Raw genomic sequence first — 26,615 nt, 5'->3', positions numbered from 1 at the left:
TCAAATGTTTTGGGACTCACGTGCCCTCACAGGAGGACAATAATTTTACGGCACTTCAACCTCTCCCGGGGATACAGCCACTAACAATCTTAGTCATATATACTAATTCAACTTCCAATCATACAATACTATTTACAAGTCAGTCAACAAACCTAGTTCTTTTCAAAATGCAATAATTAAATGGACATTTAAAGCAGGACCGTGATTATTTCATCACAAGGGATGCAGAACGGAGGATCCTCACCTTTAAGAGATATTCATGCGTATACCTGGTGTGGCCAATACGAGATCGTCGTATGATGACCTCTTTAGATCTGGACTGACAACCCAAGTGGGTGTAACCAACATATGGATTTATTGCATGTAATTTATTGATACCTACCTGGGTGTCCAACGTCTTCTGCATCAAATCACGGATGTAAAATCTAATGGTAGCTTTATAATCAGTGTAGGGAATGAGAAGTAGTGTCACAGATGCAGCAAGGTCAGAAGGTCAGCCAGTGCATTACCAGAAATCCCAACATGGCTGGGTACCCAACAGAAAACGATGTCGAATTGGCCAGTAGCAAGATCATTATGCAATTCAATTATTTCGATTAAAAGTGGATTCTTGAATGACATATTTCTAATCGCCTGAAGACAGGAAAGAGAGTCGGAGTAGATTATATACTGTTTATGTTTAGAGTGTCTTTGAATATATTTAAGTGCCGTTAACATGGCGTTTGCTTCTGCAGTGAAAATAGAACTGCTATCTGGTAATCGAGAAGATATTGTTCTGGATCCAGTGACACTGGCACGAGTCACTGGCCACCGTCCTTGGACCCATCGGTAAATATGGGTTTGTAATTGCTATATGTATACTAAATAAAAAAAGAAACTTCACAAAATGTAATTTTTAAAGATAATGAATAATTTTTCTCTTATGATACATCTTTGTATACGAAATGGGATCCATATCTTTCAACTCCCCACTAAAAATCCACTGAAACACATCCATTCGTCGTGCAAATGATGTTAGTGCCAGATCAGGTTTTGCACGTGCAGTCGATCACGTGATCTTCGTATCGAAGTTTCCTTCACGTGCACGTGTTTGCATTGGCTTCAAGAATTGAAAAAAACCCACTGTATTCCATCAAGACGACAGTGAAATCTGAAAGGGGTCAAGAAATACACGGTGAAACGCAAACATCAAGCAGACCCTCTTCAAACAGGTTCTCTTTGATAAATGCATTTTCAAACACCCCACAAGAGAAGATTTCTTGTTATATAAATCCTCAAAAAGGGGATAGAAGACACAGTTGCAGACAGGGTTAGAGTCATTAGAGTATAATTTTGTCATATATTGTAATGATGGTTTTATGCAGCGTTGTGTAAGAGACGGTTCCTCTGCCTCAACATAGAGACTGTCAACAGGTGAAGTTCTAAAGGACCCACGATAAAGTCTTAGACCTTGGTGGTGGACAGAATGGAGAATTTTAAGATAGCTTTTCTAGGCTCCATCATATAAGAAGGAGCCATAATCAAGTTTTGAGCGAACAAGTGATCTGTATAGATGTAGGAGAGTAGCTTGATCCCTTCCCCACTTAGAGTTGGAAACAACTTTCAACAAATCGAGTGCCTTCAGGCATTTGGCTTTAAGGGATTTAATATGGAGCAAAGAGGTTAAATGAGAGTCAAACATTAGGCCTCCTTTACAACTTTGATGGGAGAACCATTCAAAAACGTTTTGGGTCCTTATGAGGCTTATATTTTCTACAAAAGTGTATACAATTAGTTTTTGATTTAGAAAATTTAAAGCCATTTTCTAGACATCATTTATTTCTTTTGTTTAAACACAATTGCCATTGCCGTTCGATAGTATGCATATTTTTACCTCGACAAGAAGTATTAAAATCATCCACAAATAATAATCCATCAAATGAATCATTTAAAACCTTGGATAAACTGTTTATCTTGATACTAAAAAGTGTTACAAACAAAATGCTGCCTTGTGGAACACCCTGATCCTGATTATAATGGTCACACAGAGTTGAACCCAAGCGGACTTGAAACTGCCTGTCTTTTAAAACTTGTGAGCTAAAAAGAGGCAAACGACCCCTTAAACCGAAGTGATGTAAATCCTTTAAAATACCATGCTTCCAAGTGGTATCGTATGCTTTCTCCAAATCAAAGCATATCGATACTGCATGTTGTTTATTTACTAAAGCGTTTTTGACAAAGGATTCCAGACGTACCAAATGGTCAATGGTACTACGATTTTTCCTGAAACCACATTGAATATTTGTTATAAAATTATTGGTTTCAAGATACCAAGTCAATCTATTGTTTATCATTCGTTCCATGGTTTTACAGACACAACTCGTTAAAGAGATTAGCCTGTAATTCGAAGGTTCAGTATGATCCCGGCCAGACTTGGGTATAGGAACTACAATGGCATTACGCCATGAATCTGGGAAGGTCCCTGTAGTCCATATCGTGTCAAATATATTTAGCAGTGTTTCCAGGCATGATTCAGGTAAATGTTTCAGAAGTTGGTAATGAATACCATCAGAACCTGTTACTGTATCATGAGCTTGCTCAAGGGCTGTATATAGCTCATGTAATGAAAATAGTTCATTATAGTCTTCACCATTGTCTGAGTTAAAATTGATTTTTTCCTTCTCTGGTATTTTTCTGTTTCTGGTATTTCTGAAACTCAGGGACGTAATTTGATGAAGACGAATGTTTGGCGAGAGTTACACCAATCTTATTGGCAATATCACCCTTATCTGTCAATACATCGTCAACATCCTTCAGATGGTGGGCAGTTGATTTGCAACCTTTTCCCTTTATTCGTTGAATCATATTCCATACCTTTGAAACTTGTGTGCGGGAATTTATCTTGGAGGCAACCGTGGCGAGCCACCTCCTCGTGGTGGGTACTGGGTAGTGCTAACAGCTCGCCGACGCTCCCGTAGTGGACCCGGGCGGATATTTGGTCCACCAACCCGTTTGCCGTGGGTTGCGGCCCTGTGTCGACGGAGGAAGGGATCCTGGTGGTCGAGGGCAATAGGGGCTGGCAAACGTGTTCCTGTTGCTCAATACACCACTTTGACCCTGACTTCGCCTAGACCGGTGGTCGAATGGGCCCGGTTCGACCAATCGGCTGGTCATGCCAAGCCCTGTGCATGGAGTATATATATCATTGCAGAGATTTTATTTGGATTTTTACTTTCGGTCTTGGCCTATTTGTTCATTGATCTTTTCTGATTTTAAAATGCATTTTTGAAGTTCTGAACTTTTGTCTAGAGTCTTATGCCCAGAAGGCGGTGGCTCATGGGCCAATCTGGTAGATTAATTATTTCTAATTCTTCTGCTGGAGTATATCGTCCGGGTATCCTTGGTGCTGCAAGCTGGAGGCAAGCTTGCTTTAGCATTGTCCTTGTGATACTCCGTGGTGGGTGGGGAGCTCGGATGATGAACCATATTACACTAGCTAACCATGGCTTATGAAACTCCAACAAAAAAACCCAAAACGTCCACTTGATATTGACCCTGTTGATACTGACCATAGACCGTCTGCATCGACTGAGTATTGGCCACGTTCCATTGTGATTGAGACTCCTGACAAGACACCTTTGAAGCTGAACCCCTTTGCTGTATCCAAAGGTATTCAAGGCATTGCTGGGGATGTGAAGAACATAAGACGCTTTCGTTCGGAGGCCCTGCTAGTCGAGAGCGGGAAAAAGCAGCAAGCAACAAATCTGATGAATATCAAATCTTTTGTGGGCATTCCCGTCACGGTTTCTGCACACAAAACCTGGAATACAAGTAAAGGTATCGTGAGAGATAGAGATCGATTATTTGATGACATGTCGGACCTTGATATAGGATTTGAAATGAAGGAACAAGGTGTACTATATGTCAAGTGCTTTTCAACCCGCAGAAACAACGAAACCGTCAAAACAAATACACATCTGTTTACTTTCTCATGTCCAAATGCTCATAAATCAGTGAAGGCACGCTGCTGCAACATACAAGTTGATACCTTCATCCCCAACCCGCTCAGGTGTTTTATATGCCAGAAATATGGACACGGTGTAAATACTTGCACATTGTTGTCTGTGCTCACTGTGGTGAGAAGACACACATAACAGAAGATTGTGACAGTGATTATAAAAAATGCACCAATTGCTCAGGCGACCATTCGTCCTATTCTAAAGAGTGTCCTATTTGGAAAGAGCAAATGGAGATCAATAAAATAAAATTCACTGAAAATATCTCTTTTTCTGAGGCCAAAAAACTGGTCAAGAGATCTGATCTTCCAGAAAGTTATGCTACTGTAGCAAAAACATCATCGGGTAAATTGCGATTATCCACAGCTTTTGTACCCTGCTATATCATCACACACGGAGGAATCACTTCCTAGTACCTCAAGGTCTTCTTCTGATCACAAATCATCATCTCAGTCACACTCAAAGTCTCTATCGACAGCTGATAATCAACAAACGGTGAAAAGTAAACCGAAGCCAAGGCCTGATGCTTCAAAACAACAAAGTGGCAGAGCTCCTAAAGGGTCACAGAACAAAATTCAATTGTTCAATAAATACGGGTCTCTTGAAGACATGGACGTTTCTGAAAACGTCCATTCTAGGGCACATAGCTTGTCGCCCTCCAATCTTGGCAAAATTATGTATCTAAAATAAATTCTCGGACACCTATGTCCAAGGTATGGAATGTGGTCCAAAAAAATAAAGGTAAAAGTACTAAATCTACTGTCCATCATCTGGATCAACTACTTACTGATAAATCAGATATTGCGAATAAACTGGGCGAACCTCTTGCTAAACATTCTTCCTCTTCAACTTATATACCTAAATTTCAGCAATATCAAAAGCAATAAGAAAAGAGAACTCTTAATTTCAACTCAGATAATGGGGGAAGATTACAATGAAACATTTTCTATTCGTGAGCTCCATACTGCTCTTGATCAAACTCGTGATACTGCTACAGGAACTGATAACATACATTATCAACTCCTAAAACATTTACCAGAATTCTGTCAGGAAACTCTCCTAAGTATTTATGATGATATTTGGACATCGGGTAACTTTCCCCCTTCATGGCGTGACGCCATAGTAGTACCAATACCTAAACCTGGACGTGATCATACGGATCCATCCAATTATCGTCCGATTTCATTAACTAGCTGTGTTTGCAAGACCATGGAACGCATGATAAATAATCGACTTGTTTGGTACTTGGAAACAAATAATCTATAACAGATATACAGTGTGGTTTCCGTAAAAACAGAAGTACTGTCGACCACTTAGTGCGACAGGAATCATTTGTTAAAAACGCACTAATTAATAAACAACACGCTGTGTCTATCGTTTTTGATCTTGAAAAAGCATATGCCACAACCTGGAAATTTTTCATTTTGAGAGATTTACATGACTTTGGTTTGCGAGGTCGTTTGCCTGAGTTTATAGCCAACTTTTTAAATGAAAGACAATTCCAGGTCCGTGTGGGTTCTACCCTGTCATTACAATCAGGATCAGGGTGTTCCTCAAGGCAGTATTTTGTCTGTCACTCTTTTTAGCATCAAGATCAACAGTTTATCAAAAGGTTTAAACGATTCAATTGATGGATCGTTATTTGTGGATGATTTTAATATTTCTTGTCGTTGTAAACATATGCATACCATTGAACGACAATTGCAGTTGTGTCGTAAATTGTCGTAAATACAAACCACATAAAGACCCTGAACTGTCTCAAGATGGGACGCCCATTAAAGTTGTGAAGGAAGCCAAGTTCTTAGGTCTAATGTTTGATTCACATTTAACGTTTTTACCACATATTAATTCACTTAAAACGAAATGCCTGAAAGCACTTGACCTGTTGAAAGTGGTTTCAAATGCTAAATGGGGAGGGGATCATGCTACTCTTCTCCATCTATATCGATCTCTCGTGCGTTCTAAACTTGATTATGGCTCCATCGTCTATGGTGGAGCCTGCAAAAGCAGCTTAAAACTATTAGAGTCAGTCCATCATCAAGGTCTAAGACTTTGTCTTGGCTTCTTTAGAACTTCACCTGTTGACAGCCTGTATGTCGAGGCTGATGAACCATCTCTTGAGCAGCGATGTATAACATTACCTTTACAGTATGTAACAAAACTATGTTCAAATGAGTCAAACCCTGCATATAACTGTGTTTTCAATCCTCTGTATGAGGATTTATACAATAAGAAATCTTCTCTTGTTCCGCCTCTTGGTTTAAGAATAAAACCACTTATTTCTGCTGCCAGCATTGAGCTGGAAAACAGCTCCTTTCCGTCTTCTCTCTTCTCCTCCTTGGCAGTTGGTTAGGCCACAAGTTGACCTAACATTAACGACTTTTAAAAAATCAGAAACGAATGAATTACAGTATAAACAAGAATATAATCAACTGAAACATAAATATAGCAATTATAAATCCTTATTTACAGATGGGTCCAAGGACGGTGGCGCTGTGGCTTGTGCCACTGTCATTGGATCCAGAACAATATCTTCTAGATTACCAGATAACAGTTTTTACAGCAGAAGCTAACGCCATATTAACAGCTCTTAAATATATTCAAATTATACACTACTTGACATATTGGATATAGATGTGTATGTATTAATTGAAATGCTGGATGATGAAGATGCCCTTGTACTTTTTTGTGGTGCCAAACTTCAGATCCCTGGCCTTGACGAAGCAGCATGGCAAACCATCACATTACACTTTTCAAACTATATCTATGCCTTAAAAGACTCTTTGATGTATACTTTCTAAACTACCACTCATGTGAATATCCATCTGCTATAAATATATATGCTTTGTTATTATCATATGTATATATGTAACTGTATATATGTAGTTGACTGATATCATAAATGCTTAATCTTCGAAAGTATTTTGGAGGAAATAAAGACATTCATTCACTCATTCATTCATTCATTCATCCGTGATCTGATGCAAAAGAAGTGGGACACCCAAGTAGGTATAAATAAATTACATGAAATAAAACCGTATATTGGTTACACCTACTTGGGCTGTCAGTCCATATTTGAAGAGGTTGTTTTACGACGATGTCGTATTGGCCATACTAGATAAACTTATGTGCATCTGTCAAGCATATTCTGCTTGACTGTCGAATTCTCCATCACAAGGGATAAGTATTTCACAGTTAAAACAATGAAGGATCTTTTTACCAGCGTTAATTCACATTTAATTATTGTTTTTTTTTAAAAGAAGTTGATTTTTTTGTGGAATTTTGAATATTATGTTGTGTAAATAGATGTATTTTAATGATTGGTAGTTTGGATTAGTAAATTGAATTGTTGGTGGCTGTACCCTCAAAGGGGGTTGAAGTATTGTAAAATTATTGTCCTCCTGAGAGGGTACGTAAGTCCAAAAGCATTCACAGTAAATTTAAGTCTACAATGATTTTAATCGTAATATTCATGTGATTTTAATTTCGGCATATTTTTCGTACAATCGCCAGCAGCTGAAGGGATGGTGTAAATCCAACTAGGGTCCATGTAGGTAGCAAAGGTACTGTAAGTCCCCATGGTTCCTAGTGTGGTGATCTACCTTCTGTTGTTGGCGATCTATAGTCTGATTTTATACTGTATTGTCTAAACAGTGCTATTAGTTTTAACTTTCCATGCTAGTTTCAATTCAAATTGTGATATTCTAGTTCTTTTACTGTCCTTCGTTGACAGATTTTTATAATGTATATATGTTGTTTTTCATAGTTGAATGTTCTCGTCACGATATGGCTGTGATATTGCCGATGTGACGCTAAATATTAGCACACTCACTCATTTATCTTGGAAACATACTTTCGCCAAGATTGACGCTTATTCTGCTTGAAGGCGCGTCGAGCCTTAGCGTTTAGAATTTTAACTTTGTCTAAATTATGGACTGTAAGATGTCGCCGAAAATACTTCTCGGCCTTCTTCCTGTTCTTTCTTGCCTGTTTACATTCATCATTAAACCATGGTTTACGAACGTGTGAGGTTGCAGAGGACTTAGGTATAGTTTCATTAGCTATATTCTTCAGTTTATCAGAGAATACCTGAATCGGATCCAGACTATTGACAAAAACGTCATTATTCAAGTTTTCAGTGCAGAGTGTCCGAAATAATGGCCAGTTGGCCTTGCTAAAATTCCACCTAGTTGCAGATGGGGTATCAGTAGGATTTATAGCTGCGCGCATTGTTGGAAAATGGTCACTTCCACAAAGGTCATCATGGACTGACCATTCAAACTCATTGTATATATCGGGATCTGAGAGAGACAAATCAAGTGCAGAATACGTTCCTGCACCAGGATGTAAATAAGTAGCTGATCCATCATTAAATATGCATAGTTGTTATTAGATATGAAGTCTTCAAGTATTTTCCCTTTATTGTTAGTATCAGTACTTCCCCATAAAGGGTTATGCCCATTAAGATCACCCATGATAATACAGGGTTTGGGAAGTTGGTCGTATAGCTCCTGAAGATCAGACGGCTGAACAGCTGAAGATGGTGAAATGTACAGGGAACAAAGCGTGAACGTTATTTGTAAAGAAAGTCGTTATAGGAACAGCCTAAAGATTGCTTTTAAGTGGAACAGGGCCATGAATAACACCCTGCCTCACCAAAATAGAAGCACCACCAGTGGCTTTGTCATCTGGAGGTGAAAACGAATGAAATGAGTTATACTGACGCAAGTCAAATCTATCTGTACTTTTCAGGTATGTCTCTTGTAAACTAAAAGCTGATGGTTTAAAATCTTGTGCTAATAGTTGAAGATCATTAAAATTGTTTCTAAGGCTTCTGCAATTCCACTGGATAACATTATGAGAGCAGCTCATGGGGGCTCATTAGGAGAGCGTGAACGAGACGAAGTCCCTTTATGCTGGGGTGACTGTGAAGGGCTGGTCTCCATATCTAGTGGTTCATAGGTGTTATGAACCTCTACAGGCACTTGTAATGGTAAAGGCACCTCAATATGTTTAAGGGCCCTGGCTGCCTTTCGTCTTTGTTGTTTCTGTTCTTTTCTGGACATTGTCGTTTTCCTTTCAGGTTCATGGTGATTTTTTGGTTCAAGCATCATGTCTGTCTGGGTGGATGTTCCTGTATCCTCATCAGAAATTGTATACAGAATGTTCTGTTTTTCTGAGACTCAGGAAATGGAGGTCTGGCACTCGTGATCAACTGTTGGACGGGAGGTAGATACAACAGCAGAGTAAGTGTTTTTGTGTGGAGATTCTATCAGTGACTGGTAACAGTTTCTTTGCCTCAGCACAAGATATATTAATGGTGTGTTTAAGTTTGAGAATTTGAGGTTGTTGTTCAAAGACTGGACAGGATCGTGATGAGGACATGTGATCTCCATGACATTTTCACATTTGATGGCATTTGTGCAGTCGGCATTCTCATGTTTCTCACCACAACGAGAACATTTTGGGGTGTTTTTGCACGTGTTAGCACCGTGTCCGAACAGCTGACATTTAAAGCACCGAAGTGGATTAGGGATGTAGACTTCTACCTCAATATTAAAGTATCCAGCTTTAATTGATTTTGGTACTGTAGCAAGACAAAACATCAACAGATACATGTTTGTTTTCTTGAGACTTAAGTTCTGCTGTGATATCAACTTCCAACATGTCAGAGAGACATTTTGCCCGATCACGAACAATGCCTCTACACGAATTCAACGTTCTGTGTGGTGACACAGCAATCCTTGTATTTGCAAACTGACGAGCTTAAAACAAATTAACAGTCTGTTGTTTTCTGGCACATTCCACCAGCAAGGAACCTGTTCTAAGCCGAGTAACGTTTTTCACTTCGCCGCAAATTCCTGCAGTTGCTTTCGATATTGCAAAAGGGTTCAGTTTTAATGGTTGTCCTTCAATTCCCTGGACAACCAGGAAACGGAGCCAAGAATCTAAATTTGTTGTTTCTGATTCATCATCAGAAGACGAGACAGTTTCTAAGTCTACATGCTTTCTCTTGGATTTAGATCGAGAACCAGAGAGTTGTTGGGAAGCCATAATGGATGGATGGATGTAGATTCGACATCTCTGCTCCCCACCCACCATGGAGTGTCAACAAGGACGGCATTAAAGTGGAAACCAACGATGAAACACCAGGGTTACAGGGATGTTATACTCAAGCAATACAGACACAGGTAGCTAGTACTGTCAAACAGAATAAATGTCAGGTGGTTCCATCGATGACAATTTCTGAAGACAATGAGAACCTGGAGGTCAGTAATGACAGATTGGCCCTTGAGCCACCGCCTTCTGGCATAGTGCTCTAGGCAAAACAATATCATGAATAATTTGAATTTAGAATAGCCAAGACCAGAAAAATAGATATATGCAATAATATTCACTATGCACAGGGCCTGGCGTGACCAGCCGACTGATTGAACCGGGTCCATTCAATCACCCGTTTAGGTGAAGTCAGGGCCAAACTGATGTGTCGAGCAACAGGAACACGGTTGCAGACCCCTATTGCCCTCAACCACCAGGATCCCCTCCTCCACCGACACAGGGCTGCAACCCACGGCCAACAGGTTGGTGGACCAAATATGCCCCCGGGTCCACAACGGTGGGTTGGCGAGCACTTAGCGTTACCCAGCACCCACCACGAGGAGGTGGCTCGTCACAGGTGCCACCAGAAGTCGAGAACAGTTGTCATACCGTTTACGACGTCGTCTCCAGACTCTATGCCTGCCGTTCGCGAATCTGAGGGTAAACCTGGATCCATCGCTAAAGACGACTCGATTCCAGTCTCTCTGGGTCCATCGGAGGTGACGTTGGGCCCTCAGCAGACGTTGACGTTGATGAAATGGCGTCAATATTGGCCCACGACATGGATGTGGAGAATCGAGATTGGCAGCCCGCAACCGATTTCAGATGGTCTGTGAGGACACTCTTGCGACGTCAATGACTGATCTTCCCGCTTGCACTAAGGTCATTTGCACGACGAATGGATGTGTTTGAGCGGATTTTGAGTGGGGAGTCGAAAGAGAGGGATCCCATTTCTGATACATACGAGCATCAGAGAAAAATTATTCATTATCTCTAAGAATTACATTTTGTGAAGTTTCTTTTTTTGACTCAGTATACACATAGCAATTACAAACCCATATTTACCGATGGGTCCAGAAAAATATTTTCTCGATTACCAGATAGCAGCTCTATTTTAACGGCACTTAAATATATTCAAAGACACTCTAAACATAAACAGTATATAATCTATTCGGAATCTCTTTCCTGTCTTCAGGCGATTAAAAATGTGTCATTCAAGCATCCACTTTTAATCGAAATAATTGAATTGCATAACGATCATGCTACTGGCCAATTCGACATCGTTTTCTGTTGGGTACCCAGCCATGTTGGAATTTCTGGTAATGCACTGGCTGACCTTGCTGCATCTGTGACACTACTTCTTATTCCCTACACTGATTATAAAGCTACCATTAGATTGTACATCCGTGATGTGATGCAGAAGAAGTTGGACACTCAGGTAGGTATCAATAAATTACATGCAATAAATCCATATGTTGGTTACACCCACTTGGGTTGTCAGTCCAGATCTAAAGAGGTCATCATACGACGATCTCGTATTGGCCACACCAGGTATACGCATGAATATCTTTGAAAGGTGAGGATCCTCCGTTCTGCATCCCTTGTGATGAAATAATCACCGTCAAGCATGTCTTGCTCGACTGTGTTGAATATTCCATCACAAGGGATAAATAGTTCAAATCACAAACTATGAAGGATGTTTTTAGTAACATAAGTTCTCGTTTAATTCTTGCATTTTTAAAAGAATTAGATTCTATAACAGACTTGTAAATAGTATAAATATTTTATGATTGGAGGTTTAAATTGATAACTAAGATTGATAGTGGCTGTATCCTGGAAAGGGGGTTAAAGTACTGTAAAAGTTACGTAAGTCCACCAACATTCAAACTAAATTCAAACTCTTCGCTTTTTTAATCGTAGTATGTTTGTCCTTTTAACTGTATGGCTAGATGTGCCTAAATTATTGATGGCTGAGGGGATGATGTAAATCCAGCTAGAGTCCATGCAGGTAGTAAAAGTACTGTAAGTCCCCATGGTCCTTAGTATGATGATCTATCTTCAGTTGTTAGCAATCTTTCGCCCATTTTTATACTGTATTGTCATCTATGGATAAATTGTTTTACGTATAGTTACTTTGCACGTACAAATGATCACAAAGATAATCTAAAAATTAACTTCACAAACACTTTTCCACAATATCAAAGACAGGTTGTAATTGTTTTCACCAATGAATGAATGAATGAATTACCGTTATTGGTTTATTTTGGCATGGACGAAAATAGGACAATGTAATTCTTCTGGAAGATGCATTTCACCTAGATGTGCATGCATTTGAAAAGTTTTTCGCATACAGCTGTTCCGTTTAGCTTCTTGTAAACTAATGCCTTCCAAACATATATTTGATAGTTTTTCAGTAATTCATGAGAGTAGGAGGGTAACGTTTCTTTTGGCATTTAGTGTATACTTTTAGAAAGGTATATGGTATATAACCTCCCACAGTTACAGGAAAGATCCAAATAAGCTGTTAACACTAAATTAAATGTGGCTCTGTGGAAGGTGTGGTGAGAGGGATATTATTTATTAAAATTTCACACGCATCACTACAATTTATGGCCAACTAAGGCATTCTTTTATCCTTGTTGTTACACCATTGCCTGTTTCGTATATACTGTTAGGCCACATTTAATACGTAAACGTATATAGCCACATGAGTGGGTGAGTGATCCCTAGGAATGGGCTTCACACATTGTACCCATGTGGGCCTTCAGTGAAGACATATTATTGTTGCACAAGGTAGGGTTCAACGGGAAATTGTTCTAGGGAAATATTTTGTAGTGAAACTACAATTTGTGACACATTATTTCAGAAACTGCATATGTTAGGCTAAAGTCACCATAGTAGTGACTATGTTTCTGTTTTTCACTGTGATCGCTGCACTTTATGGGTTTGGTATGTATCTGTGTCCGAAAACTGAAATATATTTTGACTTGTGGTTAATACTTCTCACTGTTCAATATACGTGTGTGTAGTGTTTATGATAATAATTACCATTTTCTCTATACAGTTTTTTTCTCCTTGACAACTGGATGCCCATACACTGTTACACGCGTTGGCGAGGATGTTAATATAACCTTGAACCCAGCGAATGTCAGCTTTCTATATTCTGTATGGGTGAATGGTTCGGTTGCTGAGAGACTGTTACTGGTCAAGAAAATGTCACCCCATGTAGTGGTACTCAACAGTAGTTACACCGGCTACAAGACCAGGATCACATACAACGGAGAGGACCCACCATCACAGACCGGACAGCTGAGGTTTACCATCTACAATGTTACTGTACAGGACGCTGGTACTTACTACTGTCAGGGAAACAATGAAGAGGAAGTTACTGGATGTACACAGGTCCTCGTTGTAGCACGTGAGTAGTGAATGGGGTAAACAGGGGGGGTTGAAAATAAATGATTGCTCAAAACAAGTATGCAATTAATCATATATATTTAAGAATTATAGTTCGCTCAACCAGCATGTATAGTGTAATAAAGTACACTCACAGTATATCAGGGTCCACCTTGCTTATCACTATAAAAGCATATTTTAACGCCATTTGTTGACATATGCACTTGCAAACAATGATAAGTTGGACTGGCGCCGAGAACGCATTTAAGAGAAGCAGGCGGTGCACTGCCATGAGGAAACCTTTTTGGTGTTTGAAGAGAGAGCAGATGGAGGCTAGTGCACGTGGAGTACATGGCGATGAAATTGATTCCGCTCCCAGCTGGACATGCCTCGCTCATAAAACTCATGCCCAGATCACTTGATCGTGGACAACCTGGGACCCCTTCACTCCTTCACCTAATGACAAACGGGTCAGTTGTCAGGTCGGTGCTCGACTTGTCCTTGTTTACCAGTACGAAAGGTCAAACCTCCGACCATCCTTTCTCCGAGAAAACAATCAGTTCACGAGACGAAGAGGCAGTAGTTTTGTAAACTGTTATACTTAATTAACTAACCGACTAGGTGTAATATCGTGTCACTGACCTTTGTGCTATTGATAAAAATTGTGAATACTTTATTAATAAAAGTGTGACAGCAATCAGTTTATTTAGTTTATTATGGTCTCAGTGGGTTTATATGTTAAATATTTTTACAGAGAAGCCAAACACACATTTAGTAAAAACTTGTGTATTGACACTCGTGTTAAGGTCTCGGCGCATTTGTAATATTTTTCATAGAGAGGCCAACCACACCTACTATCTCCGGACCTGCCTCAGCTGTACCAGGTGAGAATATCACCCTTACATGTTCCTCATCTTCCCGGAGTCTGCCCCCGGACCACCCCTCACTGACCATGACCTACATCTGGAGGAGGGGCAGGACCCTGTCAGAATCTGGTGATGAGTCTCCTACACATGGCGATGACCTGACAATAACCCACGTGAGGAGAGAGAACCAGGGAGACACCTACAGCTGCCAGGCTATGGAGGAGGGGCTGGTGTCTGATTGGAGTCAGGGACATGTACTGGATGTCCTCTGTGAGTAAGAAGCTACCTTGTTTTAGGTATCAGAACCTCGTATACAACCTACATAGACCCCTTATGTCCTGAGTCATTATAATAGTTTTTTGGTGGTTCTTATCGGAAACAAGACAACATAGCCATAATCTGTGATGAAATCTTTCAGTTTCTGATGCTAAGGGTGTCAGGTGTTATGTCCAATATACACGAATATTGGGTGGGGTGGGGGATTGGGTTAGTAACTACGTGCCTGAGGACTAATTTATCAGTGTCGATCTTGCTTTAACGTGATGATAGTATGAAGTAAGTATTATGAAGATCCTGTTGTTGATAATTGGGGACCATTCGAACTTGAATGTGATAGTAACATAGTTCTGTGTCATACGTTCCAATTGAATTATGTATTCTTTATTGTGTTCCTTTGTACCGAGTCCTAATTAATTCATTCATCAAAAATTGTTAACAGTGTACTGCTTTAAACTTTCGGGGTGGTGGTTGATAGTGGGTAGGGGTGGGACACAGGTTTCTGGCAATTTCAAAGCTTAGCATAATAACAATTCAGGGACACGCTGTTCTCAAAACTGTTTTAAGTAGCATTTGTTTCCCTCTGTTTATTTCATATACCGATGGCTTCCTGGACGCTTAGTGATATTCTGTCAAGTGGGAAAAGTTTAGAGTAAAAAAAAAATAGAGTATATTCTACTCAGAATTGTATGCAAGAAACATGAAAAAAGAAAAGGCTTTCTCTCGTTAACTTTTCATTTACCTAGTGAGGTACCTAGATGATGTGCTAAACACCTCCGCAGACACGACCGCAATACGACCTGAAACAATCCTTGACCCATCACTGACCTTGTGACGCCAAGTGTACCTTGGACGCAATGGCGCCGTGATCTTTGTTCGACGTTTGAATGTAGTTTGGTGGCACTCACTGGGCACTGCCACAATACATTTCAGCGTTCAGTTTATTTCTCACGATTCAACTATAACCCTATAGTCGTAACTCTGTGTCGTTGAGAGATACTGACAGTCACAGTACATTACCGTATTTATTCCACGTTTCTGTCATGCCATAAAATGGGTTGACTGTAATGACCAAGGTCGCAGAACTGAACCTGCCAACTGCGTATAACCTCAGTATTATACTATTAAATTGGGTGTTTATTAAGTAGGATCATTGACGCCAAATGACCAGGAAAGTATTTTGTATGTGTTTCCCCTCGCTAACTACACCACACACTCTCTTCCTGTTTGTACACAGAAACTACATAGAGGCAACATGTTATTTACACTTATTATATAAATGTGAATTGTTTAGAATCATTGTGACCAACATTCGAGTGGAATACAATTTCCGTTGTTAGTTCGTGCTACTATGTAGACTTATTGACCATCACACTATATATTTTCTAGATGGACCTGACCAGATACACTTTGACGGCAAAAGGGAGAAGCTGGAGGCAGAGGAAGGGAAACCTGTAACAGTGAGATGTTCTGCTGAATGTAACCCTGCCTGCACTGTAACCTGGTGGGACACATCCAGACAGATGGCGATTACAGGACACAGAGAGGCTGTGTTGTACATACCAGCTGTAGATGTGCCTGTGTCTGGACAGTACACGTGTCACGTCAACAACAGCCATGGCAGTGCATCAAGGAACCTGACACTGGAGGTCTTCAGTAAGGCCTCCACACATTCCGGAAACATACTTTCGTAACAGAATATGTAACATTTAAGACTGTATTTGAACGAGACATGTAATGACTGTTTAAGTTCTTATTCCCTTCAAATGTCTCAGGTATGTCTCAAATGACAGGTATCTATTCAAACTCGTATTATGGCTCAGGAGATCAATCTTGACTATTAATCTCATGATATAACATCAGGTCAGTGTGATTCTTCAATCTCAGATTCTCCGAAATCAAAATACATCTGAACTGAGTAGAACGAAACATTATCTATTTACTTTATTACATACTTCATTTACATAATTCGACAAACAAACCAGTTCCAATAAATCCTAACATTTTCGACACTTCCCTCCATTTGAACACATTTCAGTGTGATCTTACTCCATATGTTGTATGTATATTGAATCAAAGGAAGGTGTCTACTTAGTACAGTGAATGTTACAGCACGTGAGTTAACTGAATCTGGTGTCGTTTACATCGTACCTGTGGCTGCCGTCTATTCTGTCCTCATTGTCGTCATCGCTTTCGTCATCGTCGCCCTCGTTTTCCGAAAAAACAGGATCAAGAAAGGTATTGTCTTTGCGTTGATACAATACAATGCTATCGTATATCCTGTTGTCCGTCTCTTCAGTCTTTTACTACAACTACAACAAGTGCATTTGAATCCTTTCTGAATGATAATTTGCATTAGAAGTGATTACACTAGGGTATGTTTTATCTATTTCAGGAGGTAAAGTGTACAGGTGAGGACTCACAGCAGCAGATGTTGACAGTATCATTTCAAGAACAACGAGAAGACAACATCTTTTACATATATGTACAAGTTAAGGTGCAGGGTCACTCACATAAGTTAAGGTACAGAGTTACTCCTACAGGTTAAGGTGCAGGGTCACTCACATAGGTTAAGGTACAGTGTTACTCCTACAGGTTAAGGTTCAGTGTTTCTCTCATAAGTTAAGGTACTGATAATCACAGAAGTTGTTGTTACCAGGTAGGCTCGGGTAGGTAATATCTAATATCAGCATTGGCAGCTAACTAATTCAAGGCTGATCTTTTCGCAGTTTGGTGTATGCCGCGTAATGATATGAATTGCTTAATCCTTCACCTCATGCATGTCTTTCAGAGCTGGAGACCGCAGTATGGCTGACAACGAAGCACAATTTCAACAAGATCCCAGTGGTAAGTATGTGAAATCTTGCAAGGGGTGTCGGTGCATGCTATCAGCAGACTTATTCGTAACCCTTGCATATTGTATGAGCCTACTGCACATCATTCATTTTTCGGAGGGGCGTGGGATAATCCAGTGATTTTTTGTCAGGCCGAGGAAAGTGAGTTTAGTTATACGCTGTTTTAACGATATTCCAGCAATATCTGGGCTACACCAGAAATGGACTTCACACATTGTACTCAAGTGAGGGATCAAATCCGCGTAACGAGCGAACGCACTAACCACTAGTATCTGCCCCACCACCCCGTTATGTAGAGGACCCGGGTTCGATGTGCTGAGCGCAACATGTCCCAACAAACAAACGAATAACTGAAATTAGTGTTTATGACATCTGGATAAGATATGTCTAGTAATAATGACACAGTCAGTCTTCACATATAGCGTGATATATGCAATTTAAATATTGTACCTGTAGATGATTCTCACCATCTCAACCCATACCCCGACCCCCGACCCCCGACCCCCGATCCCAAACCCCAACCCAACCGCCACACGCCACGTACTTGTATTTGTATCAGATTCCTTGTACTTGATATTTGTTTCTAATCAACTTGATCATTTGGAAATCATTCATGGAATCTTTTTCCGGGCAAGCCGGAAGATAGGACCTGTGGACCTCAAGGAAAATGAATTATGTTCCAATGTTAAAAACAAGATGAACTCCCAGTATACATGAAGTGACCTTGAACCTCATGTTAGGAAAAACACGCGTTCGCTAACACGCAACGTATTGAGACGAAACAACTCAAGTCGCTATTGTTAATCAGCCGCACATAACCCGTGTAATACCAAGGTCCTTGTGTTGCATTTCATATATGTCAAGGAGCGATAGAGCAGCTCAGTGGCTAGAGCGTTTTCTCGTCACGCCGAATGCCCGGGTTCGATTCCCTACTTTGGTACAATATGTGAATCCCACCGTGATACTGATGGAACAGTGTGGCTTAAAGCCAAATTTATTCATTCATTTATGTATACCACACAAATGTTTGGATTAAAGTAGCACTGGAGTAATATGAATGTAGGTCAACTGTTTCACAGCTCGTAAAGACGCCATGCACCGTATCCGTTATCACTTCTTGTGATAAATATTAAGCATGATTTCATATACATGCACACACAAATGCTTCACTGACGTACAATGTAATACTGATTACACAGTTGTCGTTGATTCCAGAATGCAATGGTGACAAGCAGTGTTTTTGATTGAGTGATTGAATGATAAACTGTTACGTAATGGATACGTTTTCAAATAGATCTTTAAGAATCTACAAGTACAAGTAATCTACCCCATGACATTCTAGATTTGACTGGCTCTTCACAACATATTAACGGTTGGCATCATGTCCCAGTTGCTGAAATCAATGCTCATGATGTTAAACACGAGGTCGTCTGGTCGAGGCTCGATGTGACAACCCGCTGTCATAGCTGGAATATTGCTGAGTGCGGTGTACACACCTATAGAACCATTGGTATTATTTCTTCTTGTAATACTTGTTTCTGACTATACACTTCTACCTACAGACCTGTATGCCAAGGTGAACAAAAAGAGAAGGAGCGGGAGAGAAGGTATAGCCCATCTTTCTATCCTTGTGGTCAGTGAGTAACACATTAGATGAGGGGCGGTGGGATAGCCTAGTAAATAAAACGTTCGCTCGTCACGCTGAAGACCCGGGTTCGATTCTCCATATTTTTCCCTGAAGACCATTTCCGTGATATTGATGCAATATTGCTAAAAGCGGCGTAAAGCTAATCTCGCTTGAAGTGATGCTATACATGTCGTCATCTTCTCCCCCATGACGTCATCTTATCCACTGCCTATTTACCTCAGTGGTGTTTCCGTTTGTCTTTGCTGTGACAATGTGCGGATGTAGCTGCCGTCTAGGGCATTGACATTCACCCTGTTTAATGGTTTTCCTTTGTCGTGAAAGAAACTATTATCATGGGTTCGATTCCCCAAATATGGTTCTTTGTTTGTCAGCATTAGACCAGAGGTGTTTAGCACAAGCTGTAGTCAGTGTCACTGACGGATGTACGAAAAATCACTTTAATGAAAATTTCAATGAAACTCGCACACACACTCGCTGTTTTTGACACCTTATTATCAGGTGTCTTTGTTGTAAAAGATTACTGTCAGTTTGACATCCTTCCTATAGAAGCCTTTTGGGGCCATTTTTCATTAATTTCCAAATGTACATGTTCAATTATTAAGTTACAATCTTGAAACTTCAAGGACATGAGTTGAAAAAAGCGAAACCCCGAATGACCCACCAAGGCTTCAGTACCAATCTCACACAATTGTTCTATAGTTCATTTACTTTGTTCTCTTTTCCGCAGTGTCTGATGTTTATGCCACGGTACAGAAGGCTCAATGCAGACACTTCATGAACAGGGCTTATGTCGGTGCAGGGCCATCGGTAAGTGTGTACTGGAACTGTTTTCAAAATACAAAACTGACAGGAAGATAATTTATTATCATTCAGTCAGTGTGTCGGAAAGACATGGATGCGAAATAGGCAACGTAAAGTGATGAGTGAGTGAGTGAGTTTGGTTTTACGCCGCTTTCAGCAATATTCCTGCAACATCACCACAGGGGAACTGGAAATGGACTTTCACATTGTACTAGCATGGGTAATCGAACACTATACATGCTCTCTAGAACACGCTCTTCGGCGTGAGGAGGGAACGCTTTATCCACTAGGCCACCCCACCGCCCCGTGAGATAATGAATGCAATTGATTTTCTCGTTCATTCATTAACGTCAACTGCTGAGTGTTGCGTAAAGCAAACCTAACATATCATAAAACATATGTCAACACAGAACAGCAAAAATATATGTCATCACTTAGTTCACCAGTGGGTGTAGTTTAAAGAGAAAAATACAAAAAGCTCGCAGCTGTCAGATCGAGGCCACAGACAAAGTTCTAAAACAATGTTTTTCTTTCATTAAGAACGAACTTACGTATCACTAGCAGAAGGACAGTATTTTCCATTACTTCTATCAATAAATTCAATGTTATTACATTATGTTCTTATTCATTTAAGTAATGCAAAAACTTACAAAACTTACCAGTAAGTTCGGTTCCTCATAAAAAAGCAAGACTTATATGGGCATTAACATTACAAGTCATGTAACAACACATGCAATGTAATAAATGAGATGTGTGAAGATATCATGTGTTCAGTACATCATATTGTTGAGATCATACATATGTTTGCTGTCTCCAGTCGGAAAATGCAGTTCTAATCGACTATGCAGGACCAGTCGCTGCCGAATACAACAACTGTGGCGAAACGGTAGGTTTATTATACATATCCTCCCAACTTCCGGGAAGAGACGTCCCTGATTGGCTGACACAATGCCGAAACGACTCTAAGTTGCTACGAACACAAAGAGAAAGCATTATCTGCAGTAGTGAACTGCTTGGTTCAGTAAATGTACCAAGTGCAGATTTGGGTTCAGTCAAGGAATAAATTCCCCTGAGAGAAAAGTTACACATTTGTAAGTGCAGTTGTGTTAAAATTTCAGAAGGATGGTGGTCTGACCTACGCCGACCCTGCCCTTGAATCGCCTACCTTGATCGACGGCCAACCAATCATACACAGAAGGGAGGAGCCTGTGGTATATGAAGAGATTGACTTCGCCCTCACCCCCGGGCCACAGCTTCCGGACAAGATATGGTAGGTGGAAGAGCAGGAGGAGGAGGAGAGACGACAGTGCCTCTGGGAGTGAAGATGAATGAACCTTCAGAATCTACAGCTGCAGGACAAGACCATGGATGTGGAAGAGATGGAGGAGGGAGGCAATGCTTCTGGGAGTGAAGATAAAAGACACTTGCGTATCTTCAGCTGCCAGACAAGACCTGGGAGGTTGAATTGGGAGTAGAGGAGAATCTCAAGGTTACATTGGTTACACTGGTATTTTTATCTACAAGGTTGTGCACTGGTCGTAGGGAGAGAAGCAGTAGCTTATAATACGCCCCAAAGGCGACCAGTTTACTTATGCATTATCATGACAGTATTTTCTTCCCTGATACGTAGTAGGGAATCTACCTCCTTTATTTTGTCGAATAAGTTGTGAAAGTATTTTGTAAAACGGTTGTTTCTTTTTTTGAACTCATATAACGTTTAGCATGTTATTGTTCATATACTATAAGCATCTAGTCTTTATAGAGACTTGACAGGTTGTGTTTTTGAGTTCATCCAACGTTTGGCATCTTGCTGATCATATAGGTTATGCATCTTGTTTTTCATACAAGGCTAACCATCTTGCTGTTCATACATGTGTGACATCTTGGTATTTGAATAGGCATGGCGTATTGCCTCTCTGGTCGGCATTCTAGAAGTTGAGAAGATGAAGAATGAGGATATTTATTATGGAGGTACAACTTCATTATGCTTTGCTAGACAACGACATTAGAATCTATGTCGAACGTCGCCAATATAGAATAAAGAGGTCGTAAGTCTATGTTAAGGTGTAGAAGTTACGGTGACCTTAGCGTTACGACGGTCTTGAGCCTTTGTTAAGGTATGGACGTTACGATCGCCTTACCGCTGAGTTTGTGTTACTTCTATGTTAAGGTATGAAAGCTAAGTTCACCTAAGCTCTACGATCGTCGTAAGTCTATGTTAAGGTGTAGAAGTTACGGTCACCTTAGCGTTACGACAGCCTTGAGTCTTTGTTAAGGTATGAAAGTTACGATCGCCTTACCGCTGAGTTTATGTTACTTCTATGTTAAGGTATGAAAGCTGAGCTCTGAGATCGTCTGAAGTCTATTATAAGGTATTGGGGACGGTATACGTGTCACTGATGTTATGGTAAGGTATTGGGGACGATATACGTGTCACTGATGTTCATGTTGACATTGGCATGTCGTCATCTCAGTATGTATAAACAATTCAAAACTGCATGGAAGTTAGCTGTGTTCCTTTTGGGTATTGAAATATATGTAAAGGAGGGTGTTATCTGCAACTTTTTCGAAATGTCGCATTGAAGAATAATTAGTGTATTCATTCTTGGGACCTGGTCCAGAAGTAGTCAACTAACCAGCGTAAAGTCTAGCACTACAGTCACACAGGGTTTGCCGTTATTATATTATTATATTAATGTGACTTTGTTTCTCTCCCATGGAGAACTGGGCCTCCTTCCACGAAACTCTTAGTGATCGTAAGTCACTAAGGTTAAAGAAAGGGAGTTAAGGTTCAGCTTAGTAAAGGTTGCTTTGTGAAAGAAGCCCCTTTGGCATGCTGTATTTGGTTTCCATACATATTCTACTAGTCGTTAAACATGGAATGTGCCAATCCTCAAATTATTTTTTTTCTGTATTTGCTATTTTGCAATACCTGTTTCTGGTGAATAAATGCTTGAGCAAATAGAGTCTTACATTTTTTGTCACACTCAGCAATACCACCAAAAGGGTCTGTAACGCCTAGACATTCCAGCAACAAGTTTCCCGACTACTCATTGGTACAATAATACAAAGGGATGCATATGTGCATACTGTTAGGTTCCAGCTGTCCATGTGAGAGTGAGTTTAGTTTTACGCCGCTTTTAGCCATGTCCCAGGAATAGGGGAGCACCAAATGGGCTTCACACATTGCACCCATGTGCGGAATCGGCGTGACGGTCTTAGGAGTGACATTGTAACATCTAATCTATCACCGTATGTTTGTCGTCGGAGGGGACTATAACTGGATAGTAAAGAAGGGAAGTTACTTCATGCCTATCATTGCCTAACAGTTGTTTGATCGAGATATCACTTTGTAGATTAACCAGATTTTACTGTATAAGACATTCTTGTATTCACTATTCATCATGGCGTGTTTTACTCGGATGTAGTCTGGGTGGGTTTGGTGTAACTTGAAGAATTGTGAATTATAATGTAAAGCAGCTGTAGTTTCGTGACAACACCTTCCAGTCAAGGCCTTCCTCAAAAGCACGATCTTAACAGCGAAACGATCTCATACTCGAGGTTGTCAACACACTCGTAGTCCTAAGATTGCTTTGCAGGAACCAGACAATGGATTTCAGGAAGCACATGCGTGTATTTTGTATGAGTGTGGTAACTAATTCATAGTCACAAACGAATCGGAGGGTTATCCTTTCCTAGACCCGTCTAGTCCGTAAGTCAATAATCCGCGTAAATTGGATACTTGCCATGGCAGCAGACCTTATTGTCATGACAACGCATCCTGTCTCACAAGAGTATCGTTTAACGCCACATAACCATATAACTACACATATGGCGGGTCATGATGACCTTAGTGATACAAAGCTAATACCCTCATGCAGTCATTGATTTGCATGCGATTGGCACGTAATGAGAACTCTACAAATCTAGTTGATCGTACCGTAATTATGCCTTTATTATACCAATAAGCCTTTTAGGGTCGTGCGTTTTTATTCTTGAAATTACAGGATACTAAGTTGAAATTGCAAGATACGTATTACATATATGTTGGAATATATATGTTATGATCTGGAGTTGAAGTCTCGGGATTGTTATCTAGATATTTTAACTTAATATCTTGAAATTTCAGTTTAGTATCTTGAAATTGTCAAGAAAAAACTTCAAATAACCCCATACGGCTTCCGTATAAAAGGCCTCTAGACAGAATTTGCGGATTTTCTTCATTCAAACTTTCAGTAATGTATAAAAACCTGAGTGTTCCTCTACAGTTGCCTAAATATTTAGATCCCGAGTGTTATGCGGGTCAAATTTCCTTCCTTATATCAGACCGGACAAAGCTGCCTCATAGCGAATAACTCATCCCTGGTTGTCCCTTGTGTTCGACCTTACACATGCAAAACTACCCCAAACAACCCACGTCTGCTCAAAAACAAATATGTCCTTATTCATTATTTATCAAGGCTGCTATCAATGTCTGCGTTATTTTTGGAGAAATATCATTGTTCCAAAGTTACACATTCTCTTTGAAAGGATGATTGATTGACGGCTGTTTAACGCCGCACTCAATATTCCAGTTATATGGCAGCGGTCTGTATATAATCGTATCTGATTCAGACTATCCAGTGATGAACAGCATGAGCATCGATCTAACCAGCAGGGATTCCATGACTTATGTCAACAAGCCTGACCATCCGATTCCGTTAGTCAACTCTTATGACAAGCATGGGTTATCGATGACTAATTCTAACTCGGATCTTCACGGGTATTTCTTAGTGAGGACTTTGTAAAGCTAACCCATTAAACATGTATTCTGACTGAACTCATAAATGACTGAATGGGTGTGTGAGTGAGTGAGTGAGTGAGATTTCAGTTTTACGACGCATTTATGGATATTCCCTGAAGCACCAGAAATGGGCTTCACACATTGTACCCATGTGGAGAAACGAACCCGGGTCCTCGGAGAGACGCTTTAATAACTGGGTTACCCCATCACCCAGATCAACTCATAAAAGGGCTGACAAGTGTTCACGTGACAAATCGGCAGTTTTGCGCACTGATTGTGACATGTACAGCTGTGCAAAGGCAAGAATAAAAAATGCACACTGTTCAGCATAATATGCTTTTGAATACGTTAGCTGCACAGCAGTGTCAACCATAGCATTGGTTTCCACAAAACGACCGTGTGCATCAGTATAGGTGATAAATATTGCCACACATAGAACTCATGTGCTCACAATTCTCAGCTGTCGGGGAAGGGCTAAATGAATGCGACATCTGTAATATGTTAATTTCGTCCATATTGCAATATTAGAATTGATAGTCAGTTGTCGCAGTCAGTTGGCCTGGCTACCTTTGTCGAAGCTAACCTTACCGTTAGAAAACTAGCTAAGTCTATGTTAAGAGATGGGAGTAACGGCGACCTTAACGCTAAAACTACCTGAAGTCTGTGTTAAGGTATGGGTCACCTTAGCACTAAGTTCGCTTTGCAGAACGACACCAAGGACTGAGAGTACTACTACTGCAACCATCAAATACAATACAACACATGTGCGTGTGATCGAATAATCAGTGTATTTATGGTGAGACTCGAAGCCTGGTATAGTGATGCATCTCTTTGTTGCTGGTCTAGCTGTGCTCAGTATCGTCCTGGGGTAGTTTCCAATAGGTGACAACACGTCCGCAGTTGTAGTGATGTTAACTATTTAATCACAGTTTTTGTAACATTGATTGTAGTGTTGATGTCGTTGATTGTAGAAGATGGAGATGTGAATGTTCGTGTGGTTGTGGCTGGGGATGTAGGGTCTATTCTTGGCTGTAGTTAGCAGTACGAATGTAATTGTTGGTTGAAACTGTGCATGTAACAGTGATGATAGTGGTGGTTGAAGAAATGTAGGAATGTTGCAGTGTTTGAAACTGAATGCTATTAGTGACTGTAACCTTGGATGTACAAACAGTTTAAATGGACCGACTTGCACAAAGCAATCTTAGCACCACAACGATTGTAACTCAAGTACCCCAACATATAGGCTTAAGATACTTTGTGCTAGTGGACCCAGATCACTATCAGCCAACAGTCATGACGGGTCTAGCTCTTTCAGTCTACACGCATGACCTTCCTAGCTCTCCCAATCCATATCTTCGCCTTCCTAGCACTCTCAGTCTACACTCATCACCTTCCTAACTCTACATCATCCCATTCCTAGCTCTCTGTCTACACTCAACACCTTCCTACCTCTCCCAATCTACATCATCACCTTCATAGCTCTCACAGTTTACATCATCACCTTCCTAGATTTCCCAGGCCATATCATCACCTTCCTAGGTGAGATTCAGTTCTTCATTTGAAGCATCGTTCTCACGTGAAAGGCTAATAAACACAGATGACCTGGCCTGACAGCTGTATTGTTTCCTTGTGATAGTGTGCAGTGGTTTCAGATGACTTGTTCTTGTTGAGAGTCGGCGGGTGCATGACTGAGTGATTGGGGGTGTGGGTGAGTGAGTGAGTGAGTGAGTGAGTGAGTGAGTGAGTTGGGGTTCTACCAGTATTAATAGAATTGCAGTTATACCATAGCATTTGGGCATAGTCAAGAATATTTTTCGCAGATGTGAGATGTAGATCTCTTTGGTGAAACCTACCAACACCGGGTTAGGTCTAACAAACATGACTGTTGGAAAGCAG

The 26,615-nt window shown here is 40.4% G+C and overlaps 1 protein-coding gene across 1 annotated transcript; it reads left to right on the top strand.

Annotated features, from left to right (window-relative positions):
- The first annotated feature begins 715 nt into the window (after nt 1-715).
- Nucleotides 716-26,281, top strand: LOC137267521 (carcinoembryonic antigen-related cell adhesion molecule 1-like). Its single transcript, XM_067802032.1, has 11 exons — nt 716-755; nt 13,159-13,512; nt 14,327-14,626; nt 16,022-16,288; nt 17,028-17,043; nt 17,424-17,479; nt 19,050-19,094; nt 19,863-19,942; nt 20,754-20,822; nt 21,055-21,206; nt 26,140-26,281. Exons 1-11 carry the CDS (start codon nt 716-718, stop codon nt 26,279-26,281), a joined length of 1,521 nt encoding a protein of 506 aa, XP_067658133.1.
- The last annotated feature ends 334 nt before the right edge of the window (nt 26,282-26,615 follow it).

This window comes from Haliotis asinina, chromosome 1, assembly GCF_037392515.1.
Source record: "Haliotis asinina isolate JCU_RB_2024 chromosome 1, JCU_Hal_asi_v2, whole genome shotgun sequence".
Lineage (NCBI taxonomy): Eukaryota > Metazoa > Mollusca > Gastropoda > Lepetellida > Haliotidae > Haliotis > Haliotis asinina.
This window is presented reverse-complemented; position numbering and strand designations above follow the sequence as displayed.

What these genes read in the sequence shown, in the direction of transcription:
- LOC137267521 (XM_067802032.1), top strand. Translation starts at nt 716, where the DNA reads ATGGCGTTTGCTTCTGCAGTGAAAATAGAACTGCTATCTG. An exon ending in GAGAAGGAGCGGGAGAGAAG is followed by an intron (nt 19,095 to 19,862) that starts GTATAGCCCATC and finishes TCTTTTCCGCAG; the next exon opens with TGTCTGATGTTTATGCCACG. An exon ending in ACAACAACTGTGGCGAAACG is followed by an intron (nt 20,823 to 21,054) that starts GTAGGTTTATTA and finishes TTAAAATTTCAG; the next exon opens with AAGGATGGTGGTCTGACCTA.